Source organism: Chiloscyllium punctatum, chromosome 6 (assembly GCF_047496795.1).
Source record: "Chiloscyllium punctatum isolate Juve2018m chromosome 6, sChiPun1.3, whole genome shotgun sequence".
Classification (NCBI taxonomy): Eukaryota; Metazoa; Chordata; class Chondrichthyes; order Orectolobiformes; family Hemiscylliidae; genus Chiloscyllium; species Chiloscyllium punctatum.
The window spans coordinates 30,578,338-30,599,787 of record NC_092744.1 but is presented as its reverse complement, the minus strand read 5'-3'; the positions used below and the strand labels follow the sequence as shown (position 1 = coordinate 30,599,787).

Genomic DNA, 21,450 nt, shown 5'->3' with positions numbered 1-21,450 from the left:
CACCTCAGTCACCTGCCCTGCTTATTTCCCACAAGTAGGTCAAGTTTTACCTTCTCGAGTATGTACATCCACATACTGTAAATTGTCTTGTACACACTTAAGAAATTCCTCTCCGTCTGAACCTTTAACACTATGGCAGTCCCAGTTGATGTTTGGAAAGTTAAAATCCCCTACCATAACTACTCTATTATTCTTACAGATAGCTGAGATCTGCTTGCAAGTTTGTTTCTCAATTTCCCTCTGACTATTGGGGGGGTCTATAATACAATCCCAATAAGGTGATCATCCCTTTCTTATTTCTCAGTTCCACCCAAATAACTTCCCTCAATGTATTTCCAGGAATATCCTCCCTCCGCACAGCTGTAATGCTATCTCTTATCAAAAATGCCACTCCCCCTCCTCTCTTGCCTCCCTTTCTATCCTTCCAGTAGCATTTGTATCCTGGAACATTAAGCTGCCAGTCCTGCCCATCCCTGAGCCATGTTTCCATAATTGCTATGATATCCCAGACCCATGTTCCTAACCATGCCCTGAGTTCATCTGCCTTCCCTGTTAGGCCCCTTCCATTGAAATAAGTGGAGTTTAATTTATTAGTCCTACCTTGTCCCTGCCTGCCCTGACTGTTTGACTCGCTTCTGTTCTCAGCTGTGCCTGTCTCAGATCGATCTCTTTCCTCACTGTCTCCCTGGGTCCCACCCCCCACCTTACTAGTTTAAATCCTCCCAAGCAATTCTAGCAAATTTCCCTGCCAGTGTATTAGTCTCATTCCAATTTAGGTGCAATCCGTCCTTCTTGTACAGGTCACTTCTACTCCAAAAGAGATTGCAATGATTCAAAATGTGAATCCTTCTCCCATACACCAGCTCCTCAGCCATGCATTCATCTGCTCTATCCTCCTATTCCTGCCCTCACTAACTCGTAGCACTGGGAGTAATCCAGATATTACTACTCTCGAGGACCTCCTTTTTAAAATTTCTGCCTAACTCTCTGTAATTTCCATCAGAATCTCAACCTTTTCCCTTCCAATGTCGTTGGCTCCAATATGGACAATGACCTCCTGCTGACCCCTCTCCCCCGTGAGAACATTCTGCACCCTCTCTGAGACATCCTTGATCCTGGCACCATGGAAACAACACACCATTCTGCTTTTTCTCTGCTGGCCACAGAAACATCTGTCTGTACCTCTGACTACAGAATCCCCTAACACAATTGATCTCTTGGAAGCTGACGTACCCCTCATTGCATTAGAGCCAGTCTCAATACCAGAAACTTGGCTGTTCGTGCTACGTTCCCCTGAGAATCCATCACCCCCTACATTTTCCAAGACAGCATATCTGTTTGTAATGGATATATCCACAAAAGACTCCTGCACTAGATACCTATCTCTCTTACCCTTCCTAACGTTAACCCATCTATCTGACTGTATCTGAGACTTTTCCCCCCTTCCTATAACTGCCATCCATCACATATTGTTGCTGTTGCAAATTCCTCATCGCTTCTATCTGTCTCTCCAACCGATCCACTCGATCTGATAAGATTCGCATCCAACAGCATTTATGGCAGATATAATCCGCAGTAACCGTTAAACTCTCTTTAAACTCCCACATCTGACAAGAAGTACATATCACTGCAAAGGCCATTTTTGCTCCTTCACAATGTACAGACCCAGAAAATAACACCATCTTATTCCTCAACAAACACTGCCCCAAATTAAATTAATAGCTATGGCTTATATTTTAAGTTTAAGAAAGAGACATCTCCAAAAAAACATATAATCAAGAAAGAATCCACTATACTCACTACTGCAGCCTTTCTCTTGGACAGACTTAAAACAACAATTAACTTATCTGATTCTGTGCTGTGAACTTTGCCCAACAGTTCCTCCAAGATTAGTTGTGAATTTCACTGGTTGTTAATTTTCCCAGGTGCACTCCGATGTCCAGCGATACACGAATTCAAACAGCAAAAGTAGCAGCTGTGCAGGTTCTCTCTTTCTCTCTCTTTCTCCTGCACTGTCCTCATCATGTGCTTCCTTTGTCTGATCTTCCCCCTTTTAAACTGCAGTTGTTTTGACTTTTTTTTTCCAAAGTTCCAAAACAATGCAACAGCATATAAAACAGTAATTGCTGCTCCTGGAATTCGAGGGAATCACCTCCAACACCTAAAATGCCTTAAAAAAAAGGAGCAGCTCTTATAGCCAGAATGTTTTCCCGTCCTGCATCCTGAAAGCCAGAAGTCCCTCTCAAGAACTCAAAGCAAATGCAGTGAAACATTCTGATCATTTCCATCTTTCCACCTCTCCACAGTTTGACTTTCAGCTTGGCCAGCGTCCTTAACCCATATTAATTATTCTTCAGTCTTCCTCCCTTGATCATCCACTGAACCCCCTGCAGCCTATATTGCCATCATCTCATCTCAATTATGACATAACTTAGAAGAATACTCTCCAAACAGGAGAAAACAATGGCTATTCACTTCAAACTCCTGGAAGATGACTATTTCATGTCACTAATATACATTGCAAATCTGAAGGCACATTTTGCTTGTGGAACTTAATTGAGAAGGGGCAATTAATTTCAACGAGCAAGCATAACCTGCAAGTACATGCAAAATGGCTTCCCAAATGTTGGGAAGCGCAATCATTTTTTTAAGTTCCTAGAACTTAATTCTGTCAGGATCTCAATTTTGGACCTTCCACTCAATTGAAACTGCTGGCTTTATTCCCACTCCTAACTGCAGCATCTGCCACATAATTCATTTTGGTCACAAATTAGATGAAGAAATTCAGTGGTTAGTATTGAGCCAGGAGCTACTGGAGGCAACTTGGACCAGAATTTAAATGGCAGCTATGATATTATTGCGCTGTTATCAAATGGTGGGGACTGACTGTCAAATGCTTGTTTGAATTACTGACCTGGAAAGCTCAGTTTCAATTGTAATGGCAGAGACTAGCAAAAGTAAGGGACAAGATGAATAGGTAGTTAAAATCTGTTAGGGAAGCACAGACACAGCCAAGAGCAAAGTGAGATAGACTCAGAACCTAGTGGTAAAGATAGTGAGTAAACTTGATGAAAGAGATCAGCAATAATAATGATTACTGAAAAAGACCAAAAGGATCAGGGAGGAGAAATTGAGAACAGGACCAACAATACTGTGAATTGGAAGAGAAGTTGTAAGGAAGCAAACCGTTCCTGAATGGCAAATTTTTAAAGGGTACATTCTGAGCATTCAAATTGCAGCATACTGTAGGCCTCCATCTGACACATCCATTCGCTGAAATGATGCTTTTCAATAGCCTGATAGTTCTCTTGATGACCAGCTGCTATTTGGGGCATTCTAAGGTCATGAGGCATGAGAACAAAGATTACACTTTGTCGTACAGGAGACAACTGTGGATCTGGTTCTATTCTCTAAAGAGGTCAGAGAAGGTCAAATGACAAAGATGAAGGCGTCATTGCAACTTCCTGCACATCAGCCGTTGGCATTATGGATACGTTACTTGTTGAGCACTATCTGGATATTGAGGGGGCTCTGTGAGTGTGCTGTGGACACAATGCAGCTACATATGCCATTGATAATGAGTACCTGTGTGGTCATTGTAATATTCAATCTTCACTTACTTATGCAGTACATGTTCAACATTGAACAGATTGTTACCAGCGAATACAGCAGACTGCCAATATAAAGGAGATGGCATTGTGAGTAAACAATACAATAGACTGCCAATGGAAAGGAGGCAGCATTGTATGCAGCACTCCTCCATTACTCTCAACACTTCCTCAGTCCCCCATGATACCTTCCCATGCAATCACAAAAGGTTCAACACTTGCCCATTCACCTCCTCCCTCCTCATTTTCCAAGGTCACAAACTCACCTTCCAGGCAAAACAACATCTCAATTTTACTTCTTTCAATCTAGACACACAAAAAATGGTGGAGATACTAAATGAATATTTTGCATCAGTATTTACTGTGGAAAAGGATATGGAAGATATAGACTGTAGGGAAATAGATGGTGACATCTTGCAAAATGTCCATATTACAGAGGAGGAAGTGCTGGATGTCTTGAAATGGTTAAAGGTGGATAAATCCCCAGGACCTGATCAGGTGTACCCGAGATCTCTGTGGGAAGCTAGAGAAGTGATTGCTGGGCCTCTTGCTGAGATATTTGTATCATCGATAGTCACAGGTGAAGTGCCGGAAGACTAGGGGTTGGCAAACATGGTGCCACTGTTTAAGAAGGGTGGTAAGGACAAGCCAGGGAACTATAGACCGGTGAGCCTGACCTCAGTGGAGGGCAAGTTTTTGGAGGGAATCCTGAGGGATAGGATGTACATGTATTTGGAAAGGCAAGGACTGATTCGGGATAGTCAACATGGCTTTGTGCGTGGGAAATCATGTCTCACAAACTTGATTGAGTTTTTTGATGAAGTAACAAAGATATTGATGAGGGCAGAGCAGTAGATGTGATCGATATGGACTTCAGTAAGGTGTTCGACAAGGTTCCCCATGGGAGACTAATTAGCAAGGTTAGATCTCATGGAATACAGGGAGAACTAGCCATTTGGATACAGAACTGGCTGAAAGGTAGAAGACAGAGGGTAGTGGTGGAGGGTTGTTTTTCAGACTGGAGGCCTACGCCACAAGGATCGGTGCTGGGCCCTCTACTTTTTGTCATTTACATAAATGATTTGGATGCGAGCATAAGAGGTACAGTTAGTAAGTTTACAGATGACACCAAAATTGGAGGTGTAGTGGACAGCGAAGAGGGTTACCTCAGATTACAACAGGATGTGGACCAGATGGGCCATTGGGCTAAGTAGTGGCAGATGGAGTTCAATTCAGATAAATGCGAGGTGCTGCATTTTGGGCAAGCAAATCTTAGCAGGACTTATACACTTAATGGTAAGGTCCTAGGGAGTGTTGCTGAACAAAGAGACCTTGGAGTGCAGGTTCATAGCTCCTTGAAAGTGGAGTCGCAGATAGATAGGATAGTGAAGAAGGCGTTTGGTATACTTTCCTTTATTGGTCAGAGTATTGAGTATTGAGTTGGGAGGTCATGTTGTGGCTGTACAGGACATTGGTTAGGCCACTGTTGGAATATTGCGTGCAATTCTGGTCTCCTTCCTATCGGAAAGATGTTGTGAAACTTGAAAGGGTTCAGAAAAGATTTACAAGGATGTTGCCAGGGTTGGAGCATCTGAGCTACAGGGAGATGCTGAACAGGCTGGGGCTGTTTTCCCTGGAGCGTCGGAGGCTGAGGGGTGACCTTATAGAGGTTTACAAAATTATGAGGGGCATGTATAGGATAAATAGGCAAAGTCTTTTCCCTGGGGCGGGGGAGTCCAGAACTAGAGGGCATAGGTTTAGGGTGAGAGGGGAAAGATATAAGAGAGACCTATGGGGCAACCTTTTCATGCAGAGGGTGGTACATGTATGGAATGAGCTGCCAGAGGATGTGGTGGAGGCTGGTACAATTGCAACATTTAAGAGGCATTTGGATGGGTATATGAATAAGAAGGGTTTGAAGGAATATGGGCCGGGTGCTGGCAGGTGGGACTAGATTGGGTTGGGATATCTGGTCGGCATGAATGGGTTGGACCGAAGGGTCTGTTTCTATGCTGTACATCTCTATGACTCTACGACTCTAGTCTACTGTTTTCACTGCTCACAGTATGGTATCCTTTAGATTGATCAAATGCAGACTGGGTGACCAGTATTTGGAACTGACATCCTAGTTGCTTGCCATTTTAAAAATCCTCCTTGTTGTCATGTTAATGTTCCTGACCTGGGCCTATAGCAATGCTCCAATGAAGCACAGTGCAAGCTAGAGAAACAACACCGCATTTTCTGCATAAGCACTTTACAGCCTCTTGGACTCCCTATTGAATTCCACACTGCAAAGCTGACTACGTGATGTCTCGCTTCCATTTTTCAAATATTTTCTGACATGCAAACCCCCGACTTCTGCCCCGCCCAAACCAGGCCTAGTCTTGTTTACTTTGGTCTCCGCCAAGACAGCACATTTTCTCCCTCTGCCAGATCTTAATTTACATCCATTTTTCAAGTCTATTTCTCTTTCACCCAATTAGCAACCCTTTTGTCTTTAGTACTGGTCCTGTCTACTATCTGTTCCCCTTGAACCTCAATCACTTCAGTTCAGAACCCATTTCAGTTCTGAAGAGGAGACATATTGGACTCGAAACACTCCACAGATGCTGGTCAACATGCTGAGTTCCTCCAGAAATATCTGTGTTTGTATTAAAGCATTCTGTATGTGCTACCTTTATAGTGTGAATATTATTTAGTATTAAATGTAGATTAGAGAGGTCCATGATTTCAAATCCATTTAATAAAGGGTCATTCTACCACAGATCTTTGAGAACAACTGGCCTTAAAACTTCTACACGTGGCCCTCAATTGAGCATCTCTTGCCATACAATCCTGAATGTGCTAATAGCTACTATTGCAAATAAGGCTGGAGGAGTGCACCATCACTCGAGTCCCCCCTTCCATGGGTCACAACATAAAATGAAGGTACTAACTCCAGATACCAAGAAGAACAATTACATAGCATATCTATATCAGGTTATATACATAATAAGATCTAACCATTAGGTTTCTTAATAAATGATTATTAGTTCATTACCATAAAGATTCAATAATTTGGCAACATAACAAATTCCTGATGAAGGGCTTTTGCCCGAAACATCGATTTTCTTGCTCCTTGGATGCTGCCTGACCTACTGTGCTTTTCCAGCACCACTCTAATCTTGACTCTAATCTCCAGCATCTGCAATACCCACCTCCGTCGCACATAACATACTGTCAATAGAATGAAGATAAATGCTTATGTTGTTAAATATCCCCAAATATCCTTGTTTTACACTTATTTGAGGAACAAGAGGAAGAACAGATTGAGGGTAGAGCCGATCAGGGATATTGGAGGGAACTTGTGCCTGGAGTCAAACAAGGGGAGGTTCTCAATGAATACTTTGTTTCAGTATTCACTAGTGAGAGGGAACTTGTGATTGTGAGGACAACATGAAACAGGCTAATATGCTCGAACAGGTTGATATTAAGAAGGAGGATGTGCTTGCAAGTTTGAAAAACATAAGGATAGATAAGTCCCCTGAGCCAGACAGGATATACATAAGGTTATTACGGGAAGCGAGGGAAGAGATTGCGTTGATCTTTGCATCTTCACTGTCCAGTGGAGTAGTACCAGATGATTGGAGGGTAGCAATGCTATTCCCTCGTTCAAGAAAAAGAATAAGAATAACTCTGGGAATTACAGACCAGTCAGTCTTACTTTGTTGGTGGGAAAATTATTGGAGAGGATTCTGAGAGACAGGATTTATAATTATTTGGAAAAGAATAATTTGATTAGAGATAGTCAGCATGGCTATGTGGGGGGCAGGTCATGCCTTACAAGCTTTATTGAATTCTTTGAGGATGTGACAAAACACATTGATGAAGGTAGAGCAGTGTATTTGGATTTTAGCAAGGGCATTTGATAGTGTTCCCCATGGTAGGCTCGTTTAGAAAGTTAGGAGGCATGGGATACAGAGAAATTCGGCTGCCTGGATACAGAATTAGCTGGCCCACAGAAGACAGAGAGTGGTATTAGATGGAAAATATTCAGCCTGGAGCTTGGTGATCAGTTGTGTTCCACAGGTATCTATTCTGGCACATTTGCTCATCGTGATTTTTATAAATGACTTGGATGAGGAAGTGAAAAGGTGGGTTAGCAAGTTTGCCGATAACACGAAATGATGGAGTTATGAATAGTGTGGAGGGTTGTTGTAGGTTGTAACAGATCATTGACAGGATGCAGAGCAATGCTTATAAATGGCAGATGGAGTTCAGCCTGCAAAAGTATGAAGTGATTCCGTTTGGAAGGTTGAATTTGAATGCACAATACAGGAAGGCGGTGCTGAGTTCAAGGGTTGGGACTGAGACAAGGTGGGGGGAAGGGAAATGAGAAAACTGGAGAAATCTGAGTTCATCCCTTGTGGTTGGAGGGTTCCTAGGCAGAAGATGAGGCACTTTCCCTTTCCCTCCCCTCCCCTATCAGCGTTCCAAAAAGACCACTCCCTCCGTGACTCCCTCATCAGGTCCACATCCCCCACCAACCCAACCTCCACTCCCGGCACCTTCCCCTGCAACCACAAGAAATGCAAAACTTGCGCCGACACCTCCCCCCTTACTTCCCTCCAAGGCCCCAAGGGATCCTTCCATATCCACCACAAATTCACCTCCACCTCCACACACATCGTTTACTGCATCAGCTGCACCCGATGTGGCCTCCTCTATATTGGGGAGACAGGCCGCCTACTTGCGAAACGTTTCAGAGAACACCTCTGGGACACTCGGACCAACCAACCCAACCACCCCATGGCTCAACACTTCAACTCCCCCTCCCACTCCACCAAGGACGTGCAGGTCCTTGGACTCCTCCATCGCCAGACCATAGCAACACGACGGTTGGAGGAAGAGCGCCTCATCTTCCGCCTAGGAACCCTCCAACCACAAGGGATGAACTCAGATTTCTCCAGTTTTCTCATTTCACCTCCCCCCAACTTGTCTCAGTCAAATCCCTCGAACTCAGCACCGCCTTCCTGACCTGCAATCTTCTTCCTGACCTCTCCGCCCCCACCCCCACTCTGGCCTATCACCCTCACCTTGACCTCCTTCCACCTATCGCATTTCCAACGCGCCTCCCCCAAGTCTCTCCTCCCTACCTTTTATCTTAGCCTGCTGGACACACTTTCCGCATTCCTGAAGAAGGGCTCATGCCCGAAACGTCGATTCTCCTGCTCCTTGGATGCTGCCTGACCTGCTGCGCTTTTCCAGCAACACATTTTCAGCTCTGATCTCCAGCATCTGCAGTCCTCACTTTCTCCTTGTACATTTGGATAAGGACATTTCTCCATTATTTAATGTTTGCATCTTTCTGTAATTTTCTTGGAGATTTGTTCTTCTACGTTCTTTTGACTAATTTTTGGTCGATAAATTTAGTGAATAATTTCATTTCACTCTTTTTGTTCCTCTAGCCAAGATAATTCTGTCCTTGAACCCTCTGGGACCTCCTCTTTCTCCAGCATTGTAATGCTCTTCTTAACTAATACACTATTCCTCCATATTTCCTTCTTTCCCTATCTTTTCTGAAAGATTTGTATCTAGAGAGTCCTGCCCTTCATTGAGTTAAATCTATGTTGGCACCTCAATATTATAATTCCATATGGCAATCTTGCCTTTTACCCTTCAGTCTTATTCACTGTATTCCATTCCATTCACATACAAGCACAGTCGCCCTGATATAGACCTCATTACTTTCTCCCTTACTCCAACACAAAGACAGGTAGGAAAGTAAATTGTAAAGAGGACGTAAGGATGCTACAAAGAGTTAATTGAATGTACATGATTCTGGCAAAATGGAGTACAATCTGGAAAAATCCAAAATGTCTACTATTGTCTAAATAGAAGAGATTGCAGAGTTCTGAGGTGCAGGGGGAATCCTACTCTATGAATCACAAAGGGTTTGAATGCAGATACAGCAAATAGTTAAGGAAATTAAAATAATGTTTTCATTTATTTCTAAGGAATTGGATAATAAAATAAAACTCATTTAAAACAGAGCTGAGATGAAATATTTTCTCAGAGAGCTGTGTATCTTTGGAAATCTCTGCCTCAAGTGGACTAATCAGATCAGCCACAATATTAATGATTGGCAGAATTGGTTCAAGGGGACAAGTGGCACTCTTCTGCTCCTGCTATCTCCATTTTTATACTACGTTTTTATCTCTCAACTTCTCTCTGATCCTTTCTTTGCATAACTAATACGGTAATAGCTTGTATTTGAAATTCATCGCTCCATTTGATTCAGTGTTTCCACCATTCCCACTCTCCTGCACTGTTCTAAATTCTTTCTTCACATCTCTTTCGGTCGAGAGATGAAAGGTGATTGGAGAGAATGATTGAGTAATGGAAAGCTTTAGAAACATTGGATTGAATTTTTATGTCACAGTGGATTTCATTAACAGAAGCAGGATGGCACAGAATTTCATGCCACCAGCCAATGTACTATTTTCTGGAATTCTGGATCATTTTCCTGGAGCTAGGATGGTGTGGGTCAGGAGTCAGGATAGTGCTGTTGGGAGTGTATACAGTTGAGACTGTTTGAAGGTCTATTGAGGAATATTGTCAGAAGCCAATGGCCAATTTTCAAGTTGCCCTCCAGGCACCCAGTGGCCATCCCTATCTGCCTAACTTCAGCTGCAGCCACAAGCAGCTGACTACTCCACAATGGTGACTGGCTAGTCATCTATTTTTATTTTAAACTCCAAAATGTCAGAAGAGGGAATCTCAAAATAGATGCACCCCTCTCTTTTCCTTAACTGAAAAGGCAGCCTTATTCTTCTTCAGAACTGGAGAGACTTACTGTTTGTCTTCCAGCATAAATAACTTGTCTGCCACACTTAACTAGTGAACTCTGGCCACAATGGTTGATTTAGGAAAAGTCACACCCAGGGAACTCTTTCCCCCACACTGCAGACTTCCAACCGTGATTTAATCCTAACAAGGGGAACCTGAAATCCACAGAATTCTTCCTATAGAAAGAAGTAAGTGAGAGGTGGAGATCATGTCTGTCTCAGTCCTACGCAAGACCTATCCAACTAATCCCACTCTCCTTTGCCCATTTTCCTTGCATGGATCCATCCAATCCCCTTTTGAAATTACTATTGAATCTTCCTCCACCATCACAACTTGTACCAAGTTGCATTCATTGAAGTAAGCAATGTATTACATCTGAATTTAGTCAGAATTACCTTGTGTAACTTGGTGTTTTTGACGAGAAAATAATATGGTTCAGGTAAATGGCAAGTTCACAACTGACAAAAATAGATGATTTCTACCACAAGTCCAACTTGAATTCTGCCTTTCCAGTACAATGAAGGTTTGGAGGTAAGGTGATTGACAATTGACAACACACTAACTTATGACTCAAAAGCATAAAGAATTCTGGAAAAAGAACTTTGCAGATTGATCTTTAAGCATAGATATTGGATACCATGTAAAACTGAATTGTCTGAATGGAGGAAGAATGGGGAGTAGGTAAGCAAATTAAATGTGATTTCACACTTAATCCCGATGTATCTCTTTGCATATTGAGTGTTGCTTTTGCAGTTTTTTTTAAAATTATTGTCTAGATTATCCTGTCTCCTGACCCGTGAGAATGGGGTTCAGTAGAGACATAAACCAAAGTACTGTTAAACATCAGAAACTCGGTAGCATTCAAGAAATTTCCTTTGCATTCATACAGGTAATGTTCTAAATAGTTAATAACATTTCAATTATACATTTCTTTTATAGGACAAGCATAAAGTTGAGATTGAAGGTTTGCAGCCAAACACACAATATCTGCTGCAAATGCAGGCAGTGGCTAACTGGGGACAAAAACGCTTAAAGAGCAGCAAAACTTTGCTCATTTTTAATACCCCTTCCACAGGTAAGAGCAATGAAACCATGTCTGTTATTGATAACACTTTTTGGGGAGAGAACTGAATTCTTTCTGTTTCTCTCTAATGCTTCTAATACAGCTGGAACAGATATTAAAAGTGAGTCTCAGAAAATATTGTCTATTTTCCAATCTCCTCCTCTGTGGGAAATCACATCTTTATTCAGCTCTGCCCCAGCTTAATCATAGATGGAATGGCCGAGACCAGAATCTGAAGAAGGGCTACACCCAAAACATTGACTTCTCCACCTCCTGATGTGGCCTGCCTTGCTGTGTTCTTCCAGCCTTCTGCCTGTCTACCAGAATCTCACTTGCATACTAACTTATGGACAGAAATACATGTTTTTCCACTGGGTAGTGCAGTAGTCCTCCACAGGGTCACAAAATGCTACAAAGTTTGGGACCACAAAACCACCACTGTTCCTTTCTGTTATATTTCATGCCTGCCAACAATAGCTGTTTTAGTTACTGAGTGACAGTGAAAGTTAAACTTGATCAATTCCACATCTCTTCATAGATATATACAGGTATTTATAAAACACAGGTTCACAACACCTTTATTGGTTGGAAGCAAACAGCTTATGTCCTATTACCTAATCTTTAACTTGGCAGAGCTAGAATATATAATTGTAGTGTAAACATTTTGGACTTGATGAATGTGTAATCACATCAGTGACCAGTAATTGTTGCAGCATTCAGCAACAAGTATGAGAAGCTTTTGAATCTGAAACATCTGGTTTAAGTGTGAGGTATGGAGGGTGAACCCAAGAAAGGGGAATTTGGCCAAGAAAGTACAAAGAGATTTTGAACTGTGTCATGTTTTCTGATCTATTCCACGGGTCAAACATTTATGTCTGGGAGTCCTGTAAATATGCTGTATGGGGGATGGGGAGAGATGATGTTAAAAATAACTCTGAACAGTGCTTGAAATGCAAGCCATTTTCTAACAGTTGCAACATTTTATTTAAATATTTCAAATGCTTGCACAAATCAATGTTTGGGAGAGGAGAATGGGAAGAATTTGCTTTTGATTAGTGTTCCTTTATCTAGACATCCAAACGAATCATGGTAGTGCTTCAGATGCGGTGTCCAATGAGCTTCCACCTCTTGATGAGATATTTGACATTCAAAGTCTGGAGGCAGCAGTCCCCTATTTCCATGGTAACCAGTTACAAGTTAAAGTACATTGGAAGAAAGCAAAAGAAGGTATGATAGTCAACAAAGTTTTCACTGTCATGTATTTGAGTAATCTAGTCCTCGGAAGCAGAAATTGTATTTGTTTGAATATAACTTAACTCAGTTTGTTTTTCTATTTTATATGTGAAACATTAGAAACAGATAGTAATATTCACTTTAATTGGAATTTAATAAATAGTTGCATCTAAATTTATGAAACATAGCAGCCATGATCTCAGACGTTTTATAGCTGAGAGGTAGTTTAGTTTTGTACAAAGATATATAGATATGTTAGAGTGCCATCGCATTCCTGCTCTTGGTATTTGTGAATCATTTTCAAAAAGTCCTAATGAAGTTAAAATTTGACCTTCTAATCACATGGCTCTATAATCAATCGTCTACCTACTGGATTTGCCATCCATTTTTCTCGTGTTGTGCTTTACACCTATTAGCGAGACAGGAGCAGAGATTTTATAAAGTTCTACTTAAATAATGTTATAGATTAGGACAGAGGATTCTGAGTGGTGCTGCAAATTCATAATAATGCCAATGGTGGAATTATACAATAAATTGATAGATCTGGAATTCATACTGTTTAATTTATCTATGCTGTGTCTTTCCACTTATTTTGTAGCTATGCTTAGCACAATAACAATTCCAAATGGCTTCTGCTGACTGCCTTTTGGAAAATATCTGTCTTTCTGGGGCTGGATGATGATCTCAGAGATTGGGGATTTGAGGACATGTTGCTTGCTGTTGGGTTTCAATCTCTGATAAGCTTTAAACCTCATTTCATAAGATGATACATTATTCAAAATTTTTTTTATGTTCAGTTATAGTGCAGGAAATGTGAATAACAGACTGAAATTCCCCAGGTTAGAGGAAAGTTTTTTTGTTTACTGTTGAGGACACAATGTTAGAGCTGTGAAAAGTCTGTATAATGTAAGGCAAGTGCTTTGCAGATCAGGCAGGGATCTCCAAGTGTAATATGGCTGTATTGGGAATCAAGGGCAGCACAATTTTTGAACCAGAAGTAACCAAGTTAGTGCCATTGTTGAAATTGTTTGGTGTGCCGTTTTTGGTTATTCAATAATAATTCTCCATGTAGAATCCACCTAACAAAGATAATTGGTGGTGCTTTTGGCGTGTATATTAGTTTATTGAACCAACCAAACTTCCAGGTCAATGTGTAAAACATTACAAAATCACAATAGATTCAATTTGATAGTCTAACCTGATCGACACGTTCTTTTACTGTGTTTTGTTTTCAGTCTGTTAGATGGATCATAGCAAAGGTTTTCAATTTTATCACTGAGTAGCCCACAATTCTCCATCTGGTCCCAATCACATCTCAATTCTTGGTGGTATTCTATTCAAGAAATGAAACAGCAATACCAAAATATTTTTTTAAACTTTTTTTTAACCTGAGGTCTGCAGTTAACTTATGATCTTCCCTGCCATGCAGATTGAATATGATAAACTCTGGTACCATAAACCACAAAAAGAGAAATAATTTTGCATTTGCTGTGCTTTTGAATCAGGTCATGTGGTGGAGCATAACTGGGTAATTTTCACCTGCAAAAGTCAATGCATCCTATCCAATTTTCAATTATTCAGTTTCTAAATCCCCAAGTTGCACTCCAATTAGTCCATTACAGGTACCTCCATATCTGATTACTGATTTGTAAAATTCACCTGTATAGCTAAAAGATTTAGTTTGGAATTTTAGGATAAACTGCTATCCTGAATCAGGAATGAAACACAGGCAATAGTTGCTGAAGATGGGTATTTACCATTGGGAATCTTGTTTGCCTTCAAATTCAAGAAAATCAAATTAACAAATGTTATAATGTTCTTCTGCAGTGTCAAGAGGTTAAAAATCCTGCCAGTTTGTGTACACTCTTAGTTCATTTTAGTGAATTGGAATCTAAAGTGATATTACCACAGGAATCAGTTTTAATATCAAAAGAGGGTTTGAAATGAATAATGTTTCATGCTTCCTCTTTTGTTTCAGTGCAGTGTGGCTTCCAGAGTGCATCAGTGCAGATGTGGTAAGGAATGTCAACATTCAGATTGGCAGTTTAATTCTTGACAGTTCATTTAAAGAAAAAGGTGGTGAGGCCACCCAGGTAGAATCGCATTCCTTGAGGTTTGCCCTTGTGTGAAGCCACACTTTTAAACAAAATGACTGTGCATTTTTAAAAAAACTTGTTATTTGAATTATTTTAATGCCAATGGACAAAATTGTTCCCTTACATAACCAGATCAGGTGGAAAGTGAAGTAGGCCGTATTGCATGTCAGCACGAACAGCTCAATATACTAATTGGTGAACAGAGTGCAATGTGCAATTAGCTGTGTAAGCTATTTATCATCCTATTCTGGTAACCACCTGAGACCACATTAAAAAGAACAGAATAAGCTGGTTGTAAATATTTGCAACGATGTGTCTGTAATGTAATTATTTTTCCTTTGTTCCACCAGAAAGTCTTAAGGATCACAATCTCTACCTATTAACATGGGTACCAGAATCCTGTGCCAAGAACAATTCACAAATACAGCGACATGCAACTGTAAAGGTTAGAAATGAATCTGCTTAGATTCTAAGTAATGTAAAAACAGATTGTAAGACATTTTTTAAAAATACATTTATTCAAATAAATGTTCTTATTAAAACCACATTGTCTCATCAGTACTTAACTTCATATTAAATGAGTTAGATTTGCAACATCAATCTCCACATACTTCATTTGTTACAAAAACATTTTTAGAACCAAATAACATTTCAAAAGGAATCTTGTGTCTTATGTAGTTTCTGATTGGCTTAATTATGTATTTTACATTGATTTCAACATGTTTATTTTGCACCAGAGAAAACAAAACATTCATTTATGATGCAACAGGAAATTTTGAAAACATAATGGGAAGTACTTTCCCACTTTATGACTAAGTACAGAAGTGGAAAATTCAGAATAGGGAATCCACAGCCTATTAAGATACGAATGTCTGTTGAATCTTCTAGCAGTCAGATAGCTGCAGTCAGAGCTCAGCAGCTGCAGAACCTGATAGTAGCACAACAGAGACAGTGGCTACTGCTGATACAACACTGTCGTGGATTCTCAGGATGGAGGAACAACCATGTGAAAGTCAAGTGTTGTTTGCAGAGTGGAGGCCACTGGGAGAATGGCAAAGGAGTGGTCAGATAGGCAGATGGGGTGGTGCTTGGTGGCCACTGACCTGCCCCAAGTAGGATCCCTTGAATGTGTACAGATGAGTGAAGGTTGAACGCCAACTCCACCCCCAACACACACACACACACACACACACACACACCAATAACCTACTTTCACTGGTTGACCAGACAGATAGCCTAGCTCTTTCTCACCCCACACACCCCAGTGCTGAAATAATTGTGGATCAGGTGGGATAAGGTCCTTCAGTTAATTTAGCAGTTTATGTCGATGGATCTTGGGCTTTCCCACCCAGAACTTAATTTGGGCGAAGTCTAGAAATGATGAGATTCTCATGCACCACGTCCTGAATAATTGTTCACTTCCACCTCTAGTCCTGATGCCTTTCAAGTATGAAAGATTCTGTCCATCATTTGTGAAGAGAGAAACAATGTGAATGTAATTTATAAAAATGTTCTATCTGGACAGAGAACTGCATTTGATTAGATTAGATTACTTACAGTGTGGAAACAGCCCCTTCAGCCCAACAAGTCCACACTGACCCGCTGAAGCACAACCCACCCAGATCCAATCCCCTACATTTACCCCTTCGCCTAACACTACAGAAAGAATTTCTGAAACATACAGCATGACTTTGGCCAATATACTAAATAATAGTGTCCTTTGATTCCTTTAGTCAATGTTTCACTGACATGTTACCTGCTAAATAAAACTGAGGCCTAGAATAGTTCAGAATCTGGATTTATGCCATTTTGATTTCAATTTCTCCCCATTACACAGGCTTGACTGAGAGTTCATACCAATAAAAACATTAGCTCAACAATGCATCTTTTTCACAAGCGAAGTGAATTGTTAATTTTGCTTGATTGACAGTTTCAAGATTTCTAATACGTTGTTATTTCTTCGATCATTTTTGTTAATGTCTGAGTTTATTTGAACCAAGTTAATAGGTGTGAAGTATTTAAAGCTTCAGTTATTGATACCTTAATGATCTAATTGAAGCTTTTATGGATTGTCCAAAGAGCCAGTTGTTTTCTCAACAAGAGTTTTGTGAATTAGTGCTTTTTGTTTTTGCTGAGAAGAGTGCACACGGCATTGTTATTTAGCTCACTGGTTCTGTTCATAGTGGAGGTTGGTTGATGTGTTTCCACTTTTCAAGTAGGATGGTAGACATGAACCAGAATATTTCAGACCTGTTAGTCTCACGTCAGTAGTAGGGGAACTATTGGAAAGAATTCTGAAAGAGAGAATTAATATCTACTTGGAAAGGCCTGGGTTAATTAGAGATAGTCAGCAGGGAGATTATGCCTAACAAATTTGTTAGAATTTTTCAAAAACTTGATCAAGTGTGTGGTTGAGGGAAGTTCAGTTGATGTAGTTTATAAGGATTTTAGCAAAGCTTTTGACATGAGAGACTGACTGAGAAATTTAAGGCACATGGAATTCATGAAAACTTGGTGTGATGGATCAGAAACTGGCGTCATAATACAAAGGGTAATAGTAGAAGGCTATTTGAGTGACTGGAGCCTGGTGTCCGGCAGTGTACTACAAGGATCGGTACTGGGACCCTTATTGTTTGTTAAATAGATGGGAATATGAAGCAAGTTTGGAAATGACATCAAGATTGATAGAGTGGTTAATAGTGAAGAGATGGTTGTACGTTACAGAAAGATATAGATGGTTGGTCAGTTGGACAGAGCAGGGGCAGATGGTATTTAACCCAAATAAATGTGAGGTGATGCAGTTTGGAAGAAGAAATAAGATGAGGGAGTGTTTAATGAATGGCAGGACACTGGATAGCTTATAGGAACAGAAGGATCTTGGAGTAATTATTCACAGATCCTTGAAATCGTCAAAGCATATGAATAGGATAGTTAAGAAGGCATGTGGGACACTTGCTTTCATCAGTCATGGCATAGAGTATAAGAGCGAAGAGGCATTTTTGGAGTCATACAGGACATTAGTTAGGCCTCAGGTGGAGCACTGTGTACAGTTTGGTCACCTCACTGCAGGAAGGATTGTGATAGCACTAGAGGAGGTACAGAGGAGGTTCACCAGGATGGAGCAATTGAGCTATAAGCAGAAGCTAGATAGGCTTGTATTGTTTTCTTTATAGCAGAGAAAGCTGTAGGGGAAACATGACTGAGGTGAATAAGATTATGAGGGTTATGGATAGGGTGAGTAGGGAGCAGCTGTTCCCTTCAGTTGAGGGGTTAATCACAAGGGGCCATAGTTTTAGGATAAGGGCCAGGAGATTCAGAGGAAATTTGAGAAAAAAACTTTTTAACTCAGAGGATGGTGGGAGTCTGGGAAGGTAGTGGAGACTAGAAATTTTACTACCTTTAAAACATATTTGGATGAGCACTTGAAATATCATAACATTCAAGGAAATGGGACAAATGCAGGAAATTGGAATTGGCATGTCTTTAGTAATAGTTACTGTCAGTGCATATTTGATGGGCCTAAGGGTCTTTCAGTGCTGTATGACTCTCTGACTCTGTGACTTGCTTGCATATGAATTGTGAAAGTTGTGAATACACTTGTGATAATGAGTATAATTTTCTTTCAGCACTTTAACTAAAAGTTACTTTACACATGATTTGGAGGAGCCAGTATTGGACTGAGGTGGACGAAGTTAAAAATCACACAACATCAGGTTATAGTCCAACAGATTTATTTGGAAGCACTTCTTTAGGTGATGGAGAAGCAACGCTTCGAAAGTTAGTGCTTCCAAATAAACCTATTGAACTCCTTGGATGCTGCCTGAACTGCTGTGCTCTTCCAGCACCACTAATCCAGAAGCTATTGGACTCTAACTTGATGTTGTGTGCTTTTTAACTTTTACTTTACAAAGCATCTTCAGCCAATGTAGAAATAGACGAAGTAAAATCTATTTTAGTTGTGGTTTTCCCATGTAGAGTATTGTGACTGACCCTTCAATAAATTCCAGTACAAACGTTTAGTTGGACTTCAATCAATCCCTATTTGTCTCATCTAGTTGATCTTCTCTTTCTTTTCTCCTGAATGTTTTGCCTATGAATCAAGGTGTAATATTTCTTCTGAAGACAAGTATCATTAAATGTCAATCTATTTGACAGATTGTATCAAGGGAAAAAAGTCCCTTGAATTATGAGGGTTCCCATAATTTATTGGCAGAAATGTGGGAAACACCAGAATTTTTAGAAAAATAGTAGTTAATTTTGCTTTGCAGTGTTTTGAACATTGTGTAGGGGTAGTTCCTGGTTGGATATTTATCAAAAGCATTGGTTTTTTCATGATTTACAATGAAACTGCAGGCAGTAATGTTACTCATACAATATGTTTGAAGTTGGCATCTGTTTATAATAAAGTACAGATGAGCTGCCTGTTCGCTGAAACCTATCATACAACACGATTTAACAAACATGGGAAAGGCATCAATCATTCTCATGCTGACAGAGGAGTTAGCGATCTGGTGAAGTAAATTATTTAGTAATGCTGGTCACTGGCTTCAATGTTAAGTGAAAAATGCCACTTTTTCCAATTGTATTCTTCAGCCACATATACAGGCAAACTGCCATATTGTTTTTGAGGTTGACAAGGTGGCATGTATGTTATTGGTCCCATCGAGCTTCTAAATAATACTAACAGTCTGCTAAGATAAGGAAAACATTGAGTAGAATCCTGTAAGGGCCTAGACAATGTGGGCTGTGATCAAAAATGTGGCAGATTCACATGAGAGGTCCAGCGAGGTCTATCTTGACATCAGGAGCAACCCACTGCATCTTTTATACAATTGCTGGATATCAAGGCAAGATTCTTATGAGGAGGGTATGTGCTGCCTATTGAGGAGGATTGTTGCTCATTGATAACCGTATTAACATCACACCTCACTAATATGCAACTTCTTATCTTATATCTAATCTATGGAGCAAAGTAGATATATTGAACTGTTCAGATGGAAGTTAGAGCATGGACCTGGCCACTTCAGTTCATTGCTCCAAAGAACCTCAATGTTGGACACCAGGCAAGAGTATCTCAGAGAATGGCCCATGGCCAGGTGCACCGCACTTCCAGGGGCATTGGCATCTGATGTTTGCCAGTCTGTAGTAATTTTTTTGGCATGTCTCCAATCTATTTAAAGTATACTTCTGCACTTCAATGCTGCACCTCAGGAAACAATGGCAACTACCATTGCAATACTGTGGCAAGGGCACTGTGCACTCAGGTCACACAGCCAAATCATCGTCTGGACCAGATTGCATATCTGGGCTGTTTGCTGTTATAGTGCTCATTCACTTTGAGCCTATCTGGATGCCCACAGCATCCTGGCATGGATTACCTTAATGCCTTGCCTTTTCTCTGCTTTTATGCTTTGTCTTCTCAGCCGGAGATGCCAGAGAGTCAAGTCAACAGAGATAGCTTTCAGTTGTGGGTTCTGGCACAGTAAGCCAAGGGCAGACCTCCAGTTAGTTAGCTGCTTGGAACTGTCAAAGTCAGGATGCTCTCAGTTAAGGGGTGACGAGCTGACTGTCAGGGCAGTCCACCACCCCTCTTGACTCTTTCCTGCCTTCTGTGGACTGCTTTTCCCTCCTGGAAGGAGAGACAAGTATTAAGGCAAATGGAAGATGGTAGAACAGATGTTTTGGTGCAAATGGTGGGGTGGGGGGTGTATCACATGCAAGTGGATAGGCAGTACAAGAAGGTGTCAGTGTTTGAAGTGAGTGAGAGTCAGTTGGGAAATATTGCAGGCAGTTGTGAGAGTGGTAGATCATGCACCTTGGTGGGAGGTTGTTACAGTTCCAAAAATTGAGTGAGTGTGAGGTATTGAAGAGAAGATGGTGGTACTTACATGAGAAGAATGCAGAAGGACATTGACTCACTTACATTGCTGGGCATTCCTCCAGACAGCAGAGACTGCACTGACCTGGGTGACAACCTCAGACTACGCTGGCATGGTTTGGTGTCATGACCTCCATTGTTATCCTCTTGAGAGAAGGACACCCCACCTCTGCACCAATTTGTCGACTGGGACCCCCTTGCTTTTGCCCACAAAGCGGGATGCCAAGCTTTAGTTGTCTACTACATCTGTCACAAGTGGTGCTGGGCAGCTCAGTAGACAAAGTGCCTGTCCAGGTGCACATTAACTTTATGAAGATGGTGCTGCTACCAGGGTTGTTGGTAATTGTGTTTTTTTTTAATTCATTCATGGGACTTGGGCATCATTGGCTGGTCAGCATTTATTGCCTGTCCCTAGCTGCTCCTGAAACGAGTGGCTTGCTAAATCATTTCAGAGGGCAGTTGAGAGTCCATCATCTTGCTATGGGTATGGAGTCATGTGTGGACAGACCAGATGATGGCAGGTTTTCATTAGTGAACCTGATGGGTTTTTCTGACAATTGACAGTAGTTTCATGGCCATCAGATCCTTAATTCCTGATTTTTTAAAACATTTAATTCAAATTCCATTATCTGCCATGGTGGGATTTGAACCTGGGTCCCTAGAGCATTAGCTGAGTTTCCTGGTCTGGCAATAATACCACTAGGCCATCACCTGCCTCATTTGTGAATGAGAATAGTCCATGGT

At 40.9% G+C, this 21,450-nt stretch overlaps 1 protein-coding gene across 3 annotated transcripts in view; it reads left to right on the top strand.

The window, feature by feature from the left end:
* The window catches only part of LOC140478830 (anosmin-1-like), a 149,547-nt gene that overhangs the window by 115,906 nt on the left and 12,191 nt on the right, over positions 1-21,450 (top strand). For all 3 annotated transcript variants that reach the window (XM_072572280.1, XM_072572282.1, XM_072572281.1), the window contains exons 8-10: positions 11,376-11,511; positions 12,571-12,726; positions 15,179-15,273. In XM_072572280.1, the coding sequence (XP_072428381.1) occupies positions 11,376-11,511; positions 12,571-12,726; positions 15,179-15,273 (387 nt within the window). The remainder of the gene's footprint in view (positions 1-11,375; positions 11,512-12,570; positions 12,727-15,178; positions 15,274-21,450) is intronic.